The sequence below is a fragment of the Chiloscyllium punctatum genome, chromosome 26 (genome assembly GCF_047496795.1).
Source record: "Chiloscyllium punctatum isolate Juve2018m chromosome 26, sChiPun1.3, whole genome shotgun sequence".
NCBI lineage: Eukaryota > Metazoa > Chordata > Chondrichthyes > Orectolobiformes > Hemiscylliidae > Chiloscyllium > Chiloscyllium punctatum.
Genome location: NC_092764.1, coordinates 21,550,120 through 21,570,349, shown reverse-complemented (window position 1 = coordinate 21,570,349; position 20,230 = coordinate 21,550,120). Strand labels below are relative to the sequence as shown.

At 41.3% G+C, this 20,230-nt stretch overlaps 1 protein-coding gene across 2 annotated transcripts in view; it reads left to right on the top strand.

Moving 5' to 3' along the window:
- The window catches only part of LOC140496319 (hepatocyte nuclear factor 4-beta-like), a 76,894-nt gene extending 61,631 nt beyond the window's left edge, over positions 1-15,263 (top strand). For both annotated transcript variants that reach the window (XM_072595928.1, XM_072595929.1), the window contains exons 7-10: positions 2,198-2,350; positions 3,511-3,747; positions 11,642-11,764; positions 12,148-15,263. In XM_072595928.1, coding sequence (XP_072452029.1) covers positions 2,198-2,350; positions 3,511-3,747; positions 11,642-11,764; positions 12,148-12,287 — 653 coding nt within the window. In that variant the 3' untranslated portion in view covers positions 12,288-15,263. The remainder of the gene's footprint in view (positions 1-2,197; positions 2,351-3,510; positions 3,748-11,641; positions 11,765-12,147) is intronic.
- Positions 15,264-20,230: the final 4,967 nt, after the last annotated feature.

The window sequence follows — 20,230 nt, the reverse complement described above, 5'->3', positions numbered from 1 at the left end:
ATTATTTGTGATAATGCTGTAAATAAAGTATAACAGTGATGTATATAGACCATGCATTACTTTTCTGTGCCTTATAGTTGTCTTACATTGATTATATGGACATCTGATTCAACCAGAATATTTGATCAATAGGCACAATCCTGTCCAAGAGGTATCAGTTAATGAAAAGTTTGGTTTATTCCAGCTAAAATTATTGCTGATCCTTTTGTGTGTAACAGTTTATCTTTATTCATTCTTTCAATCTGTGAAAAATTATTAAAGCTCTGAAGTTTACACTATCATAAGTGTATTAGCTTTGAGGATACATTGGACAAACTTGGTTTGTTTCATTTGAACATCAGAAGCTGAGGAACAATCTGACAGAAGTTTACACAATTATGGAATGGATAGAATGGACAGTCAAGAGTATTTTTTAATTATTGGGGGGGGAATAGGTTTCAGGTAAAAGGGGGAATATTTAAACGAGATGTGAGAGGCAGGTTTTTTTTACACAGTACGAGGTAAATCCCTTAAATGCACTGCCAGAAGAGGTTGTGAAGGCAGATACATTATCAACAGTTTAAGAGGAGTCTTGACAAATATATGAATAGGCAGGGAATAGAGGGATACAGACCACATAGAGGCAATAGGTTGTTCATTTAGAAAGGCATCATGTGTTGGTACAAGCATAGTTCTTCATTTTGTTTTTAGAGAGTTTGAGAGGACAAAGTTTTGTTAGGGCACAACTTTACACCACATCCTATTCAGAGAAAGCACAACTCCTTCTTAGAAGTATAAGCATCGTTCCATTCTCTAAGTAGCTTGTGAAATTTTTCCACAGTTCTTTTCTAACACTCTAATGTGAAAGTCCACTTTGAGGAAGGCTCAGCTGGCCATGAACCTTTGTAAACTTTAACGGTTTGTTCGTTGTAATAAGCTATGGTTTGCTTCTGCTGCTTGGCACACAAATAGTCCTGTCAATGGTGATGCATATGACCACTCCTGGTGATGGATGTTGAAATCCTTCAGCCAGGATTATTCTGTGCCCTTACCATTCTCAGTGTTACTTTCAAGTGTTTTTCAGCATGGAGGAGCACTGATCCATATACTGAGGGGATGTAGTAGGTTATAATCAACAGGGAGGTTTCCTTCCCATGTTTGACTGGATGCCATGATACCTCATGGGATCTGGAGTGAATGTCGAGGTTGCCTGGGGAAACTTTCTGCTGACTGCATGTTACTGTGCTGCTATCTCTGCTGGGTCAGATATGCCAGTTGATCAGGACATTCCAAAGCTCGGTGATGGTGGTATCTGGGACATTGTAAGTTATGATTCACTGACCATGACTGAGTTGGGCTGTTTCTTGATCAGTCTGTGGAAAGGTTTTGGTCCAAGCCCAAGTTGTTGGTAAGGAAGACAATGCAATATCGTTGGGGCTGGGTTTGTTGTTCTCATTTCTGGTGCCTCAGTCACTGCCAGGTGATTCATCTGGTTTCACTACTTGCTTTAGACTTCTGGTATTTTGTTAAAACTCCACCATTTCAGAGAGCATTTAAGAGTCAATTATATTGTAGTGAGTCTGGAGTCACATGTAGGCCAGGCCAGGTAAGGATGGCAGATCTCCTTCCCTGAATTATATTATTGAAACCCATGGGATTTTCTGACAGTCAATAAAGGTCACAAGATCACCATTAGGTGAGATTTTAATTCCAAATTTCAACGATTTCAAAGTTCACCGTCTGCCATGATGGGATTTAACCTACTCGTTAGGTTGAGCTCTTGGTTATTACTCTTGTGACATTACCACGGTCCCACCAAATAGAGAACATTTTAAAAATATCTGCAATATGTATATTTTATGAAAAGTATTGTTGTTTATATTGCTCCATGCAGAAGATTATAAACTTCAAGAGCAACTGTAACACAGTCACTATTAGTACACATCATTGTTAAAAAAACAATGGTTTGTCAATGCTGCTCTTGGCCCTCCCTGCATGCTCCTCTAACATTCTCATTCATGATTAACAACACTTCTTAACTTTTTCCATACATTGGATAGATTGTTAAGTTTGATGCAAACTAGACTATTTGCATTTATAAATATAATCTATATGTTGACTGTTTTTAAATAATTTTCAGATATGTTTAAAGATGTTCAGTTATATTAGCTTTGTGAATTGAAGGTACATTGCTAATAAAATCCACCCTTTTCTACAGGAAATGATTACATCATTCCCAGGCATTGCCCAGAGTTAGAGATTATGCGTGTTGCAAACAGGATTCTGGATGAACTGGTGAAACCATTACATGACCTCCAGATAGATGAGAATGAATTTGCTTGCCTCAAAGCTGTGGTATTTTTTGATCCAGGTAAGTGTCTTTGTTGATTAAACTATGTTTAGGTACCAACATAGCTCAATACTTATTATGATCCCAGACTCCTGGACAAAATCAAACCCTAGAACATGCTGGAAAACATATTAGGTCTGGCAGCATCTGTAGAGAGAGAAACAGAGTTAACCTTTCAAGTCTGGCATGACTCTTCTCACACACAGAATGAAATCTGATTTTTCAGATCAGTTTTTATATGAAGAAAATTTAACATGGTGGTCATGTACTGAAATATAAGACCATACAATATAGGAGCTGCATTAGGCTATTCAGCCGATTGAGTCTGCTCTGTCATTCAAGCGTGGCTGATATGTTTCTCAAACCCATTTGCCTGCCTTCACCTTTGATCCTCTTACCAATCAAGAACAGTCTATCTCTGTCTTAAATACACTCAATGACCTTGTTTCCACAGCTCTTTGCAGCAATGATTTCTACAGATTAACCACCTTCCAGCTGCAGAAATTCCTCCTCACCTCAGTTCTAAAGGATCATCCCTTAACTTTGAGACTGTATCCATGGGTTCTAATCTCTCCTAGTAATGGAAATATCTTGTCTACATCCACTCTAACCAGGCCTCTCAGTATTCTGTAAGTTTCCGCCTCATCCTTCTAAATTCTATTGAGTACAGATCCAGAGACCTCAAACGCTCCTCATATGACAAGTCCTTCATCCCCAGGATCACTTTTGTGAACTTCCTCTGGACCCCCTCCAAGGCCAGCACATCCTTCCTTTGATACAGGACCGAAAACTTCTCACAATACTCTAAATGAATATTTTCCATCCCAAATTACCCAGAGGGCAGTTAACAGTCACCCACATTGCTGTAGGTCTGGAGTCATGTATTGGTTAGACCAGGTAAGGAAGGCAGATTTCCTTCACTAAAAGACATTAGTGAACTAGATGGGTTTTTACAACAATCAACGATGCTTATGTGATTGCCTGGATGTTAAAGTAGGAGTAACAGTCTACTAGAGAGAAGAACTTAGTGAGACAATTGTTTGTTTTCTCATCTTTAATTATCACCCTTATCTAACCTTAAATTGCTTGTATTTATCCATTTTTCATCAAAAAGTACAAATGCCTCTAAAGTGTAGTGTTTTATACCTAAGTGTTAATTTCCTGTAACCTTTGTATCACAGACTGCAGGGGTGTTAGTGATTCAGCAAAAATCAAAAACATGCGATTCCAAGTGCAGGTCAACCTGGAGGATTATATCAATGATCGTCAGTATGACTCCCGTGGACGATTCGGTGATATTCTCCTACTTCTTCCATCACTGCAGAGCATCACATGGCAGATGATTGAACAAATTCAGTTTGCCAGACTCTTCGGAGTGGCAAAAATTGATAATCTTTTGCAGGAAATGCTGCTGGGAGGTGAGAAGCTGGTTTTATTTTTAGTTACAGACTGTTAATAAGACTAAGCTACTGTGTCACCTAATTTGTGTAACTCATGGTGAAACAATCTGTTTATACAGTATAAGGAATTTCCATTACCGTACAATTAATTATAAGCTGTTCCTATGTTAAGTGTTGATGAAAAAAAATTCAATAAAAATTTGTGAAAATAGAAAGTTGGGCCCATGAATAAAAACTTTAACATAATAGGTAGATTGTGATATGTGGATGCCTTGAGAGGTTAAACTGTTCACTTCTGAGACTTAGATATAAATCTTGTCTCAACTGATAAAATTAAAGCCTTTTCTCATTTCAAACCAGGCCGATCAAACCCTACCTTGAATTTTAGTTTCAGGTCTTAGACCCTCAATCCCTGGTCTCAGCCACCAGTGCCCAACTCTTGTACAGACATTCCCCAGCAACTCCCTCAATGATGTGATTCTGAACCTAACTGCTCTTTACTCCTCCAGTAACAGGTTGCTTCGCTCCTGCCTTTGTTGCTGATAGGCTTACATGATGAGCTCATTGGGCCAGTGAGTGAAATGGCTTCCTTCTGCACTGTAAATATCTACGCTTATTAAGTTTAGCAAGCCAATCAGCAACAAGTGCAGGAGAGAAGGAACATGTGATTGGTGAAGCAGCTCCACATTTCCTTCCATTTTGCTTATGGGGTAATATTTCTCCAAATATTCGCTCCAGTGAGTGAACTTTCTCAGCCATTTAAGGGATTTTGATTCTGATTCATCTGCTGCCCCCATGTTATTTTGAGTAATAGACTGCAATGTGGTATGGCTTTTCAAAGGTAAAGGCATTTTAACTGCTTGAAAGCTGGATTAGGAAAGAGATTTGCTGATGGACTGTGAGAAATTAGGCACTAAGTTAAAAAGCAGAATCTTAAAGGTAATAACCTCTGGATCACTAACTAATTAATATCAGGCAAGTAAGATTAAAGACATTAATGCATGGCTCAAAGACTGCCGTGGAAATAGTGGATTCCAATTCTCAGGTCACTGGCATCTACACCTGAATTGTGCTAGGACTATTGTGCTAATGAGAAAGATTACTGGGAATAGAGGGCAAGTTTTAAACTTAAATGAGGAAGGTGAGGGGTCCAGCTTCAGCACATTTAACAAATTGATGAGTAAGATTGAAGCAGGAGAATAAAATAGTAGCATGAGAAATGGATGTCACAGTCTTGCAAGAAGGGACAGAGATAAAAGGAATACTAGAAATTACTAACAATAAAGAATAAAGATAACACAAAAAAACTAAAGACTCTACCTGAGTGTGCATAGAATGCATGACAAAATAAACAAATTGATAGTGTATATTGATGTAAATAATTATGATCTGACAGCTATTACAGAGGTGGAGCTGCAGAATGATAAGGATTGGGCCCTGAATATTAAGGTTAGAGAACATTCAAGAGGGATAGCAAGCTGGGAAAAAGTGGAGGTGTAGAACCCTTAATGAAAGATGGCATTGGTACAATAATTTGAGATGAGTTTCCTTCAGGAGTCAGGTTGTCAAAATGGTTTGGGTAAAGCTATAGAATAGTTGGAAGAAGAAGTCACTTGTGGAAGAGATCTACAGTCCCTCTAACATTAACTACAATGTAGGACAAAGTACACAAGAAAAGATATTGGGTGCTTATGATAAAGAAATGGCAATAATTGGAGATCATTTTAATATACGTACCTGGAAAAATCAAATTGCCTATGGTAGTTTTGGTGAAGAGTTCACAGAATACTACTTTGAGTAGTACGGGTTAGAACCAGCCAGGGAGCAGGTTACAAAAACAGAAAATGTTGGAAACTTTCAGAAGTTTTGAAGAAGGGTCAAATTCCCCCATCCTACTATTTTGTTATCATCTCCACAGATCCTGCCAGCCCTGCTGAGTGTCAGCAGCATTTTCAGTTTTTACTTCAGATTTCCAGCTTCTGCAGTATTATATTTTTTAAGAGAGCAGACTATATTAGTTTCAATATTGTTTAATGACAGGGGGTTAAAATTACCTCAGCACACGGGCACATCTAGGCAGCTAGCACCACAACATGACTGAAATTTACACACAGTAAATGGAGAAGCCTGAGTCTAAGACTAATGTTTTAAACTTAAATAAGGGTAACTGTGTCGTGTTGAAAGCTGAACTAGCTAAATTGAACTGGGATACTGGCTAAGCAACGGATATTGAGAGTTATAAGGTAGCCCGGAAGGACCTGAAGAGAGAGCTAAGAGCAGCAAGGAGGGGACATGAAAGGTCCTTAGTTGGTAGGATTAGGGAAAACCCTAAGGCTTTCTATAGGTATGTTAGGAATAAAAGAATGACTAGGGAAGGAATAGGTCCAATCAAGGATAGTAATGGGAAGTTGCGTGTAGAGGCTGAAGAGATTGGGGAGGCGCTGAATGAATACTTTTCGTCAGTATTCACTCAGGAACAGGACATTGTTGTCGATATGAATACTGAGGCACGAATAAGTAGAATGGATGGCTTTGAGATATGTAGAGAAGAGGTGTTGGAAATTCTGGCAAGGGTGAAAATAGATAAGTCCCCTGGGCCTGATGGCATTTATCCTAGGATTCTCTGGGAAGCAAGGGAGGAGATTGCAGAGCCATTGGCCTTGATTTTTGTGTCCTCTTTGTCGACAGGAGTAGTGCCAGAGGACTGGAGGCTAGCAAACGTGGTTCCCTTGTTCAAGAAGGGGAGTAGGGATAATCCTAGTAACTATAGGCCAGTGAGTCTCACTTCTGTTGTGGGCAAAGTCTTAGAGAGAATTGTAAGGGATAGGATTTATGCACATCTGGATAAGAGTGATGTGATCAAGGATAGTCAGCATGGTTTTGTGAAGGGCAGGTCGTGCCTCACAAACCTTATTGAATTCTTTGAGAAGGTGACTAAGGAGGTAGATGAGGGGAAAGCGGTAGATGTGGTATATATGGATTTTAGTAAGGCGTTTGATAAGGTCCCCCATGGTAGGCTACTGCAGAAAATACAGAGATATGGCATTGAAGGTGAGTTGGAGGTTTGGATTAGGAATTGGCTCTCTGGAAGAAGACAGAGGGTAGTAGTTGATGGCAAAGGTTCATCTTGGAGTGCCGTCACTAGCGGTGTTCCGCAAGGATCTGTTTTGGGACCATTGCTGTTTGTCATTTTTATAAATGACCTGGAGGAAGGGTTAGAAGGTTGGGTGAGCAAGTTTGCGGATGATACGAAAGTCGGAGGAGTTGTAGACAGTGAGGAAGGATATGGCAGGTTACAGCGGGATATAGAGAAGCTGCAGAGCTGGGCAGAAAGGTGGCAAATGGAGTTCAATGTAGCTAAGTGTGAGGTGATTCACTTTGGTAAGAGTAATAAAAAGATGGATTACTGGGCTAATGGTAGACTACTTGGTAGTGTGGAAGAGCAGAGGGATCTTGGTGTCCATGTACACAGATCTCTGAAAGTTGCCACCCAGGTAAATAGTGCAGTGAAGAAGGCATATGGCGTACTGGCTTTTATTGGTAGAGGAATTGAGTTCCGGAGTCCTGAGGTCATGCTGCAGTTGTATAAGACTCTGGTGCGGCCGCATCTGGAATATTGTGTGCAGTTTTGGTCGCCATACTATAGGAAGGATGTGGAGGCACTGGAACGGGTGCAGAGGAAGTTTACCAGGATGTTGCCTGGTATGGTAGGAAAATCCTATGAGGAAAGGCTGAGGCACTTGGGGTTGTTTTCATTGGAGAAAAGAAGGTTTGGGGTGATTTGATAGAGGTGTACAAGATGATTAGGGGGTTAGATCGGGTTGACAGTGAGAACCTTTTTCCACGTATGGAGTCAGCTATTACAAGGGGGCATAGCTTTAAATTAAGGGGGGGTAGATATAGGACTGATGTTAGGGGTAGGTTCTTCACTCAGCGAGTCGTAAGTTCATGGAATGCCCTGCCAGTAGCAGTAGTGGACTCTCCCTCTTTATGGGTATTTAAGCGGGCATTGGATAGGTATATGCAGGATAGTGGCTTAGTGTAGGTTAGGGGTGCTTTGATCGGCGCAACATCGAGGGCCGAAGGGCCTGTACTGCGCTGTAATGTTCTATGTTCTATGTTCTATGTTCTATGTTCTATGTGGAGAAGCAGTGGCTGACTGTAAAAGGAATATTTTAGAATACTCTGAATAAGTAAATTCCTATTATGAAGTAAAATTCCAAAGGGACATCTCATCATCTATGTTTAACTAAAGAAGCTAAGCGAAGTGTCAAATTTAGGGAAAAGTGAATAAATGCATCAAAGACGAGAGGCAGGTCAGATGATTGGTCAGAAAATAAAGAATGGAAGAAAATAACCAAAAGGTTAATTGGGAGAAAGAAATGAGTGTGTAAGAAGCTAGCTATGAATGTGAAAACAGATAGTTGGAGTTTACACAGATATCTAAAAGGGAAACAAATCAATGAAATAAATTCTGAAAAAGAGGCATACTGGACTCAAAACATTAACTCAATTTCTCCCTCCACAGATGCTGCCAGACCTGTTGAGTTAGTCCTGCATTTGCTGCTTGTTTCAGATTTCTAGCATCTGCAGTATTTTGCTTTTAATTAAATAAATTGAATGTTGGTCTTCCAGAGAGTGATAATATGGAGTTGGTAGTAATCTATAAGGAAATGGCAAATGAAATGAAGAAGGGTCTTCACCATAGAAGTTACAAAAAAAATCAAAGTAAAACCTGTACATCAGGTGGGAGAAGGAAGAAAGGAACTGGATGAAATTGCGATCAATAAAGAAGTGGTACTGAGAGAACAGATTCTTGATCACATTCATCCTAAGGTCTTAAAATAAGTGGCTAACGAGGAGTAGATGCATTAGTGTTAATTTTCCAGAACTTAGAGATTCAGAATGGAAAGTAGAAATGTAACTCTGCTATTCAAGATGGGAGCAAGGTAGGAAACAGCCTCATAGCGCCAGGGACCTGGGGTCAATTCCCGCCTCAGGTGACTGTCTGTGTGGAGTTTGCACCTTCTCCCTGTGTCTGCGTGTGTTTCCTCCAGGTGCTCCGGTTTCCTGCCACAGACCAAAGATGTGCAGGTCAGGTGGATTGGCCAGTCTAAATTGCCAATTGTGTTAGCTGCTTTAGACAGAGGGAAATGGGTCTGGATGGGTTACTTTCAGAGGGTCAGTGTGGACTTGTTGGGCTGTAGGGAATCTAATCTAATCTAAAAATAAGCTTAACGTCTGCAATAGTTAGAGACAAAAAAAAATTTGCAGATGCTGGAGTCCAAAGTAGACAAGCAGGAAGCTACCAGAATACAACAAGCCAGGCAGCATCAGAAGGTGGAAAAGTCAACATTTCAGGTATTATACCTGTAACATTGACTTCTCCACCTCCTGATGCTGCCTGGCTTGCTGGGTTCTTCCCACCTCCTGCTTGTCTACCCTGATGTCTGTCTTAGGCAAACCAATCATTCAGGAGGCTATAGTTGGGCACTTAGAAAAAGTTAATCAGAAAGGGTCAAGTGATTTTTGTGAAATTGTTTAATCACTTTATTGGAGTTCTTTGTAGGAGAAATGTGCACTATTACAAAGGGGAGCCTATTGATAAACTGTACTTGGATTTGCAGAAGAAAATTTACAAAGCACCACATGGAGGTTATTCTGCAAAGCAGCGCATGTTATAGGGGATAACGTACTGGCATGGAAAAAAGAATTGGCTGGCTGGCTGAAAACAAAGTCTGCATGAATGGGTGCGTTGTCTAACTGACAGGATATGTCAGTTGGCCCTGTTCTGGTCTCAAATTGTTTTTCTCTAACAACAGGATGGTTCCCAAATGTTCACAAGATAGCAGGAACAGGGTATTGGATTAGCCATGATCATATTGAATGGAGGAACAGACTTTAAGGGCCAAATGGGATTCTGGAGCAGAGTGGTGCTGGAAAAGCACAGCAGTTCAGGCAGCATCCGAGGAGCAGGAAAATCGACATTTCAGGCAAAAGCCCTTCATCAGGAATACAGGCAGAGTGCCTGAAGGATGGAGAGATAATTGAGAGGAGGGTGGGGGTGGGGAGAAAGTAGCATAGAGTGCAATAGGTGAGTGGGGGTGGGGATGAAGGTGATAGGTCAGAGAGGAGAATGGAGTGCACAGGTGGAAAAGAAGATAGGCCGGTAGGACAGGTCATGGGGACAGTGCTGAGCTGGAAGTTTGGAACTGGGGTGAGGTGGGGGAAGGGAAATTGAGGAAACTGGTGAAGTCCACATTGATGTCCTGGACTTGAAGTGTTCCAAGACGGAAGATGAGGCGTTCTTCCTCCAGGCATCGGGTGGTGAGGGAGCGGTGGTGAAGGAGGCCCAGGACCTCCATGTCCTCAGCTGAGTGTGAGGGGCAGTTGAAATGTTGGGCCACAGGGCAGTGTGGTTGATTGGTGCGGGTGTCCCAGAGATGTTCCCTAAAGCGCTCTGCTAAGAGGCGTCCAGTCTACTCAGTGTAGAAGAGACCGCATAGTGAGCAATGGACACCCGCACCAATCAACCATACTGCCCCATAGCCCAACATTTCAACTCCCCCTCCCACTCTGCCAAGGACATGGAGGTCCTGGGCCTCTTTCACCACCGGTCCCTCACCACCCGATGCCTGGAGGAAGAATGCCTCATCTTCCGCCTCGGAACACTTCAACCTCAGGGCATCAATGTGGACTTCAACAGTTTCCTCATTTCCCCTCCCCCCACCTCACCCCAGTTCCAAATTTCCAGCTCAGCACTGTCCCCATGACTTGTCCTACCTGCCTATCTTCTTCTCCACCTATCCACTCCCCCCTCCTTCCTGACCTATCACCTTCATCCCTTCCCCCACTCACCTATTGTACTCTATGCTACTTTCTCTCTACCCCCACCCTCCTCTCAATTATCTCTCCATCCTTCAGGCTCTCTGCCTGTATTCCTGATGAAGGGTTTTTGCCCGAAACGTCGATTTTACTGCTCCTCGGATGCTGCCTGAACTGCTGTGCTCTTCCAGCACCACTAATCCAGAACATCCTGGCAGTATCAATGGGTCAGGGGATTCCAGTCCTCTTTGCAGGTAGGTGAGAATGTCTCTTTTGAAACAATAAGGTGCTTCCATTGTTCCTGTCCTGGGAGTGATGTCATTGGTGGTGCCTCTCCGTCTGACCTGTTCTTCGTGTGGCTTTGGTATTGCTGTGTTATTAGACTGCCCTCAGGGCTTCGGGACAGCTGTGTTGACTGGTATTGTTAGTGAGATTGGGGAAGTGTATTTCCTTGTCTAGGAGTGCTGTATGGTTTCACTTGTCAGCCTTTTTGGTCATTGCTGAGGCATTCTGCGTGTTTCTGGTATAGTTTGATCAAGTTTGCTTTCCTATGTTCTGTGTGGGCCTATTATGTGTAGGCAGGGTGGCAGATCTTTTCCCACACCTCTTAAAATGGGGATGAGGAGAATTTATTTTCCTGAGATGGTCAATGGAATGTTTTTCCCTAAAAAACGTGGACCACAGTCATTGAATTTATTTATGACTGAGCTGAACTTTCGACAGACAATGGAACCAAGACTTTGAGGAGCAGACGGTCAAATGGAGTTGTGATCACAATCTATGGAATATGATCTTACTGAATGTTGGAATAGGCTCAAAGGGCTAAATGGACAACTCCTACTAAGTCCTTTTCCTATCCTATACGAATAGTTCACATACTGTGTCTAAATTCAGGGCTATAAGCATCATTTGTTTTTCTTTAGCTCATCATGGGTGAATATTTTAAAATAAAGTAAAGCATCTGACTGATGAATTATGAAAAAGCAACCAAACAGGACTGGTATTCTGTCACATTATGTTACCTAAGCCTACTTTATAGCTTCTTTCTTTTAGAAAATGTTCACTTTATAATCTTTATTTGTCACAGGATCCACAACTGAAGTAACTCAGTATCCACACTCTGGACATTCTGGTCTACTTCACAATCCGTTAAGTGGCCATGCAATGATTACAACGGGTGTGCCTTCAGCAATCCATCATGTTCAGATCTGTAAGTTTCCTCACTGGAGTTTGACAGAAACTACTCTTTTTAAAATGTCCGAATTTGAAGAGTACCTAATGCTCCTTTAATATTGCACTAATACTTATTTTGAATTCTGCAGTCAACTTTTATTGAAAATTAAGGGAAGGTATTGTTAATAATCTTGATGGCATTCACCCTTCGATGGGATGACCATGGTTATTACCGAGAGGTGATTGCAAATCTTTTTAAATGAATTGCAAGTGATACAATCAGAAGGAATTGAAGATTTTCAATACTTGAACCTTTTTTTTGGACTATGCAGGAAGTTTTCTTGCGCAAGAAGTTTACTATTTTGGAGGTTTCCAGATTGACAATGGCATTTAATCTAAATTATTTTTTCTTCCTTGCAGCATCACCAGAGACACCACTTCCATCACCAGCTTCTGGTTCAGGAAATGAAGAATATAAACTGCACCCTGTTGCTCAGATTCAGACACCATCTGCACGTATGCTGCCTCAAACCATCACTCCCAAGCGGGAAATATTGTAAAATAACAAAATTAATGTAATCCCACACTGAGCCTGTGCAAAAACATATACCAAATTATAACAGGACTTCTCCAAACCACAAATGTCAGTTAATATGGAAGTGAAACAGCAATGTATGTTGTGAGCTATTATATACTGTGGTTGCAAAGAGAATGATCAATAGTTTTCATGCCACCTCATATCATTAATACGTACAGAAGTCAAAAGTGTGGAAAAATATCAAATATGTTTATATACTATTTACCTTGAATTTCCTCTGTATTAAAACCGAGAGACACATAATCGAGCATGATCATAGAATTTTGGGTGTAAGATAGTTATACTCAGAAGTCCAATGCACTCAAATTATTAAAACTGTCTTTCAAACTCTCAATCTGAACCATATGTCTATCCATTAAACTGGCTCTGCCCTTAATTTAAGGGGAGATGAGAGTAACTGCCATTGACATCAAGGCAATATTCAACCAAGCATGGAATCAAGAAGCTCCAGCACAACTGGAGTCAATGGGAATCACGGGGAAATCTCAAGGCTGGCTGGAGTCACAAAGAACCACGGCTGTGATTGTTGGAAGTTCATCACTTCAGCCTAAGACATCTCTGCACGAATTCCTCAAGTTAGTTTCCTAGGCTTAGCCAACTTCTGCAGCTTCATCCATGACCTTCCCAATGTCAAAGAAGTGAGGATGTTATGCTTCAGGGCATTGGAAAAAAACACACCTTGAATGCTGTGTGCAGTTTTGGTCTGCCTTCTTATTTAAGGAAAGATGCAAATGCTTAGGAGGTAGTTCAGAAGAGGTTTACAATATTGATTCCTGGAATGAGTTAATTGTCCTATGAGGAAAGTTTGAACAGTTTGGAATTGTTTCCTGGAGTTTAGAAGTGAGGAGCAACTTGATTGAGGTGTACAAGACCCTGAGCTGTCTTGATAAGGTAGAGGTAGAAAGAATGTTTCCTCTTGTGAGTGTGTTTCCAAGACTGAGACACTGTTTTCAAGTTAGGGATCGCCCTTTCAGGACAGAGATGAGTAGGAAGGTTGAGCAACTTTGGAACAGATTGCCTCAGAAGATGTTGGAGGTAAGGAATATTTTTAGTGGAGAGGTGCGAGTTAGGAAAGGAAATGGTTATCAGTACTAGGCGGGAATGTGAAATCTGAAACACAAACAGAAGAGCCATGATCCTTTTGAAATATAGAATAGTCTTGAGGGGATGAATAATCTACATTGGTTCCTATTTCATATATTCATAGGAACTACATTACTGTGTTTTTAATGTTGCTGGGTCAATATCCCAGAACTCTCTAACAATAACAGAAATTGCTGGAAAAGCTCAGTATGTCTGGCAGCATTCATCAGAACCAGGCCTGAAACGGTCACTCTGATTTTTTTCCACAGGAGCTTCCAAACCTGCTGAGCTTTACCAGCAACTTCTGTTTTTGTTTCTGATTTACAGCATCCACAGTTATTTTGATTTTTATCCTAGAACTCCCTCCCTAACAGCACTATACCTAAACCCAATGATCTCCTAGAATGTAGCTCATCACCACCTTTTATAGGCCAATTAGGGATAGGCAGCACAGGTAGCCCTAGCCAGTGAAGCTCACATCCCACAAGTGAATAAAGTAGTCTCTGACATTAGTTTCCCATATTTGCACTTGCTCTGAAGCTCTTTCAAAATTACGACTGGATTTTCTGAGCTGCAGCAGAAAAGTGCAATGCTTCTAAAGTTTAATCAGATTTGTTTGAGCACCTAAAAGAAAACACAGTCAGAGACTGAATCATGTTTTGCCTTTTTGTTTGCATACTTTTTTTATGGTATCTCACACATTGAAACGGAAAAGCTTCCCTGATTGCAGGTTGCTAAGCATGCATGTCTAATGTGCATGTATGATGTTTAAATGAGTTGAAACTTTAAGTTTCATACATGGCAAGAATTTAAGAACATAGGAACCGAAGTAGGCCATTCAGTCCCTTGAGCCTGTTCCGACCTATGAGGTGCAATCAACATTTTTCTTTCAACCATTTTCACATTCCAACAGGATTGACAGGAAATCTGAATGTAACTAAACATGGCACAATGGATATGTTTTCGAGTCTAACTTCATGATTGTGCTCATGGAGTAAGTTCAAGCCCATTATATTGTACTGTTTAAGAAAAGTAAAATTGAGAGACTCTGTAAAGTATTTGGAGAGAATTTTGTGCATCATACCACTGACTTTGGTTAGTGATCAAAGACCTGCAGCATTTTAAACAATTTCAAATATTTCACAGATTTATTAAATAAAATGAAAATCAAAAAAAACATTTTGTACATACATCATGTGGCATTATAGCACTGTATTACTGCCACACTGCATGTAGTTAATAATTTCATTCAGGCTTTCCTTGAGTTTTCTGGATAGCTCATCTGCTTAAGGATGCGAGAATCACAATCCCATACACCAGGAACACCTTAAAATCAAATGGCTTTGCTTCGCTGACTTGTTAGGCTCACAGATTGGCAGTCATGCAAAGTCTTGGATAGAGAAGAGCATCTTTGTACCTTTAACCCAGCAAAAAGTCCAGAATGTACAGGAAGTGAACAGAGCAGTTCAGGCAGCATCCGAGGAGATGTTGCCTGAACTGCTGTGCTTTTCCAGCACCACTCTAATCTAGACTCTGGTTTCCAGCACCTGCAGTCATTGTTTTTACCTCGGAAATGAACAGAGAAAAGAGGACAGTGAAGGGAGAATTAAGAGAGGACAACATACCTCACGGACTCATAAACTGAATTGCTTCGTTCACATCAGGGTTTCTTTTGTACAGTGCTTGAAGAGAGGGAATATCAGGATGTTTTTCTGTTTTTCTAGGAGCAACTGTAATTTATTTTTCAATAAACTTAGAGAGAATTTATCACAATTTTCTAATGTAGATATTAACAGCAGCAAAAAATACATCATGTCAGCAAATTAATGTCTGCAATCAAACAAAATAAATAAAGGCCCAGATCATTTTTGAAACTGTAATCTTCTGCAATCTCAATAGGTCTCCAGTGATGTTGTACACTACGGCCTCCGTAATTTATATCATCTGAAATCTCATTGAGATTCATGCCTTTAATACAGCTATTCTCTTCTTCAGTTTTGGGTTTTTTTCCACAGATATTATTATAAAAAACAAAATCGTGAAATATTGCATGAATTACAATGGAATTTTTCTCATAAATATATTTATTTGCAAATTTTTTTAACTTTACAAACATATAAAATTATTAAAAAATCCAATCAATAACAAATATCAGTAGAATAAAAACAAAACATCCCCACAAATTACAATACAACTACTGCCTACTAAATACTAAGTTACCCTATAATACAAAACAAACCCTACCACTGTGCAAAGCAACACCAAAAAAAAGAAAAGCAAAAAAAACAACAAATAAAAAACCACAAAATACAGAATAGCTATGCTCGGCACAAAGCTCCCAAACAAAGGAATGGAAGCACTGTATATATGCCCATAATAAAGCAGGAGACCCCCCCCAGGGCCTAGGGCTTGACAAATCTAACAACCTGGTTAGACAAACCGACAAATCTATATCCAAATAACTCAAGTAGGGCTGCCATGTCTTGTAAAGATGTTCTGTTGTGTGGTGCACCATGTTTGCAAAAAGGTCCAAGGGAATGTGCTCCATAATTAATTTCCGTCATCCCAGCAAGCCTGGCGGGTTCTCAGACACCCAATTAATCAGAATATCCTTCCGTGCACAATATGCAAGAATATTAAATAGTTTCTTCCCATGCCCATCTAAAGATGGTAAATTTGGTAGACCTAAGAGGAGAGATATCGGCTCTACTTTGACTTCAGTCCTCAATACCCTCGCTATCTCTCTCCCGCCACAGCATTCCAATAAACACGGAGCCTGTGGCATGTCCAGAAGCAATGGGTAAGAGTACCTACACTTATTTTACATTTGGGGCACACTGAAGATGCCCCTTTTTTAAACTTCGACAGACGGTCTGGTACCAAATGACCCATGTGCAGAACTTTTAACTGCCTAGCATATGTCCTATTACACATTGAGATCTTTTGAATATTCGCCCATATGTTCTCCCATGTTCTCCTAGCTCTTGCTCCCAGACCTCATATAACCGGTTAATACCCTGCCATGCCCTGTTACCCAGCAGGCGATAGAGGGCACTAACCGAAAGGGTGCTTGTGGAATGTAGCAACAACCTCTCTGCTTTTGCTTTTGCTAGACAAAGGCTGTTCGAATATGGGGATAGGCCAGGGAAGTATTTAGCGTACCTGACTAAGAAAAAGCGTGCTCCCCAATCCATTATGTACGATGCTAAAAAGATTAATGAGGCTTTTCGGAGCTTTTACTCTGAATTGTATTGGTATGAAGGTTGCGAAGACAGGAGGGCTAAAATGGAGATCTTTTTTAAGGGCTATCTACATGAAAGTGATTTTATATCCTGAAATAGCCCCAAATGAATTGATACATTGTATCAAATGGGGTACGGAGGTCATCGGGTTTGATAAAAACAGATGGACACCATCCGCATACAGTGTAATCTTGTGTGCCCTCGATCCCACTTCCGGAGCAGTTATGGCCTCTGCCAGCGGCTCTATCACCAATGTAAACAACAATGGTGAGAGGGGGCAGCCTTGCTGACTACCCCTACCAATCCTAAAATTCCCAGACTTCACCCAGTTGGTGATGACCGTGGCCAGAGGGTGGTGATATAAAACCTTCACCCACCTACCAAAGACTCCACCCAACCCAAACTGTTCTAAGACATAAAAAAAATGGCCATTCCACCTGGTCAAATGCTTTCTCTGCACCTAAGGAAATCACCAACCCCTGAATCGATCATTGTTGACAAACTTGCACCATATTCAGCAAACTTCTAATATTATTAGGGGATCTATGGCCCCTTATAAAGCCTGTCTGGTCCTCTTTAATTATATGGGGCAACACCTTTTCTAATCTCAGTGCCAGGATCTTAGAATCTTGAAATCTCATTTTAATAGAGAAATGGGTCTGTATGAGGCACAATCCTCAGGAACCTTCCCCTTCTTAAGAATTAAGGAAATATTAGCTTCTCTCAAAGATGGTGGTGGGCATTCATGCATACAGGAGTGATTGTACATCTCCAACATTGGCCCTGACAGAATCCCTTATAAAATTCACCCAGGAGACCATCAGGGCCAGGCGCTTTCCCACTCTGAAGTTGCCTAGCTGTCTCCTGTATTTCCTGAACTGTCAAGGAGCATTAAGGAGAGTGGACTGTTCCAAGGTTACCCCTGGGAGGTCCAGGTTCTTAAAAAAGGTCTCCATTTTACCCCTCCTGTCTTTGCAACCTTCATACCAATACAATTCAGAGCAAAAGCTCCGAAAAGTCTCATTAATCTTTTTAGCATCGTACGTAATGGATTGGGGAGCACGCTTTTTCTTAGTCAGGTACGCTAAATACTTCCCTGGCCTATCCCCATATTCGAACAGCCTTTGTCTAGCAAAAGAAAGTTCTTTCTTTGCGTCTTGTGTCAGTATTGAATTCAAGGCAGCCCGGAGGGCCGTGATCCGCTATAGCTTAGTCACCGAACGCTGCGCAAAATGTGCCACTTCGGCAGCTTTCAACCACATCTCAAGTAGACGTTGCTGTTCCTCCTTCTGTTGTTTCTGGGTAGCCGAATAGGAAATAGCTAATCTCCAAGCCAAGGCCTGAGCAGTCTCCCATAGCATGGATGGACTACTAGCCGTGCTCGAGTTGATAGTCAAGAATTCCTGAAACTCCTTCAAAATGTATTCCACAAATTTGGAATCCTTAAGGAGAAAAGGATCCAAACGCCAGTGCCGCAAACCTTGCCCTTCGCTCTTGGCCTTAACCTCCAAATATACTGCCGTGTGATCAGAGATAGCTATATTCCCAATTTTACAACCCATAATCAAATCCAGAAGGGCCAAGGGAGCCACAATCCTCGTGTGACATTTATGTGGGTTTGAAAAAAAAGGTGAAGACCCTGCCGGTAGGGTGAAGACATCTCCAAATATCCATCAGCCCCAACTCCTTGCGTAAGTCAACCACCTGCTTGGCCTGCAAAGAAATAGTTGGGGGCCCACAAGGCATCCTGTCCACTCTTGTATCCAAAAGACAATTAAAATTCCCCCCTATAATAATGTGCCATGTTCCAAAAGCACTCAACTTAGAGAAAGCACTAATCAAAAATTTGAGGGGACGCGCAAGAGGGTAGTAGACATTTAAAATGCCATATTCCTCCCATGTATTAGGGCTTTAAGTATCACAAACCGTCCCTGCTCATCTTTCACCTGCTCTAATAATGTGAACGGCAGAGTTTTCTGGATAAGTACAGCCACTCCCCTACTTTTAGTAGTAAAGGATGAAAAGAATACCTGGTCATAACCCCACTGTTGTAATTTCAGGTGTTCCCCATCATCAAGATGGGTTTCCTGCAACAAAGTGATATCAACCCTTTCCCTATTAAGGCTAGAAAACACTTTTTTCCTTTTAACAGGTGAATGACTCCCCTTAATGTTCCAGGTGCGCCATTTAATAAGACACTTAGCCATATCCTCTTTCAGAGATCCTTGAACCCCTCGGATGGAGAATCCTGCTTACAAAGTGCCGAGTATAAGTAAATAAAGACTCATAGAATCGAAAAACTATATGCACAAAAACTACTCTATCATAACTATAAACAACTATTACTACCAAAAAACTAAAAAGAAAACCAACTATAAAACCTTGAATGGAAGACTCATCCCCCTGTCACTTAGGGGGCAATCACCCCATGCATCCCCTCCTTCACAGCTCCTTTAAACCCGGACTGTGCCCCAGCCTTAGGCCAGAAAAAAAATCAAGGAGATGATCCTTAAATCAACAGAAAATGACAAAGTCAGGATGAGCACTCCACCCACCCCTGGCTTCATGTCACCCCTACTTGAGACTAAAGGAGAAACAGAACAAACGATAAAAAGGGAGAGACAACAAAGAACATTCACAAAATTGCCCATCAGAAAATCCAGTTATTAAAAAAAAGGAACTTATTCCAAGGTCTTTTCCCCCCTTTACAAAAAGGAAGTTATTAGACCAAAAGAAAGGAATTAAAAAAAGGAAAAGAGAACATGGGGAAAGATAGAAAAGAGAACAAACATTAACCGTATTCTTCAGGCCAATCCATCTATTTTAAAGTGTCAACAAAATTTTTGGTTTTATCCGCTGAGTCAAACATATAAATTGAGTCCTCATGGCTGAAACCAAGTACTGTATGTTATCTCATGGAGTACTGGATGTCCAAGTTCCTCAGCCTCTTTTTAACTTCATCGAAGGATTTCCTCTTTCGAATTATAGCTGCAGAGAAATCCTGGAAAAACATGATTTTTTGACCCCTTGTACAGCAGTGCCTGCAGATCTTTTCCCAGGGATCTGGAAGCTTCTATGACTTCTTGCTTGTCCTTATATGAGTAGAAGTGCACTAGGACCGGACCGGAGCGGAGCGCTGCACTGGGCCTGACCTGTGCACTGTAACCTGATAAACCCTTCCAATCTGTGGCCTGCTGGACTCGATGTGAAGTCCCAAAAACTTTGGCAGCCAGTTTTCAAAGAAGCTGACTGACTGCTCACCTTCCTCATCTTCAGGGAGCCCGACAATTTGGAGATTTATCCTCCGACTTTGATTTTCGAGGTCATCGATATGGTTTCGCAAGGCCCATACCTCTCGCTCCAGCACCTGGATCCTACAGGATGAGGACTCCATTGCAGCTTCTGAAACCCTGGACTTCCTGCTCATGCTTCTGCAGCATGGATGCAATAGGTTGGACCTGGGCACGAATCTCCCTACGGATCTCCTCAATCGCAGCCCCAACTTTCAAGGTAAGTCTCTCCATCGCTGCAGCCAATTCCTGAGAGTCTGTAGGATCGGGGGGGGGGGGGGGGGGGGGGG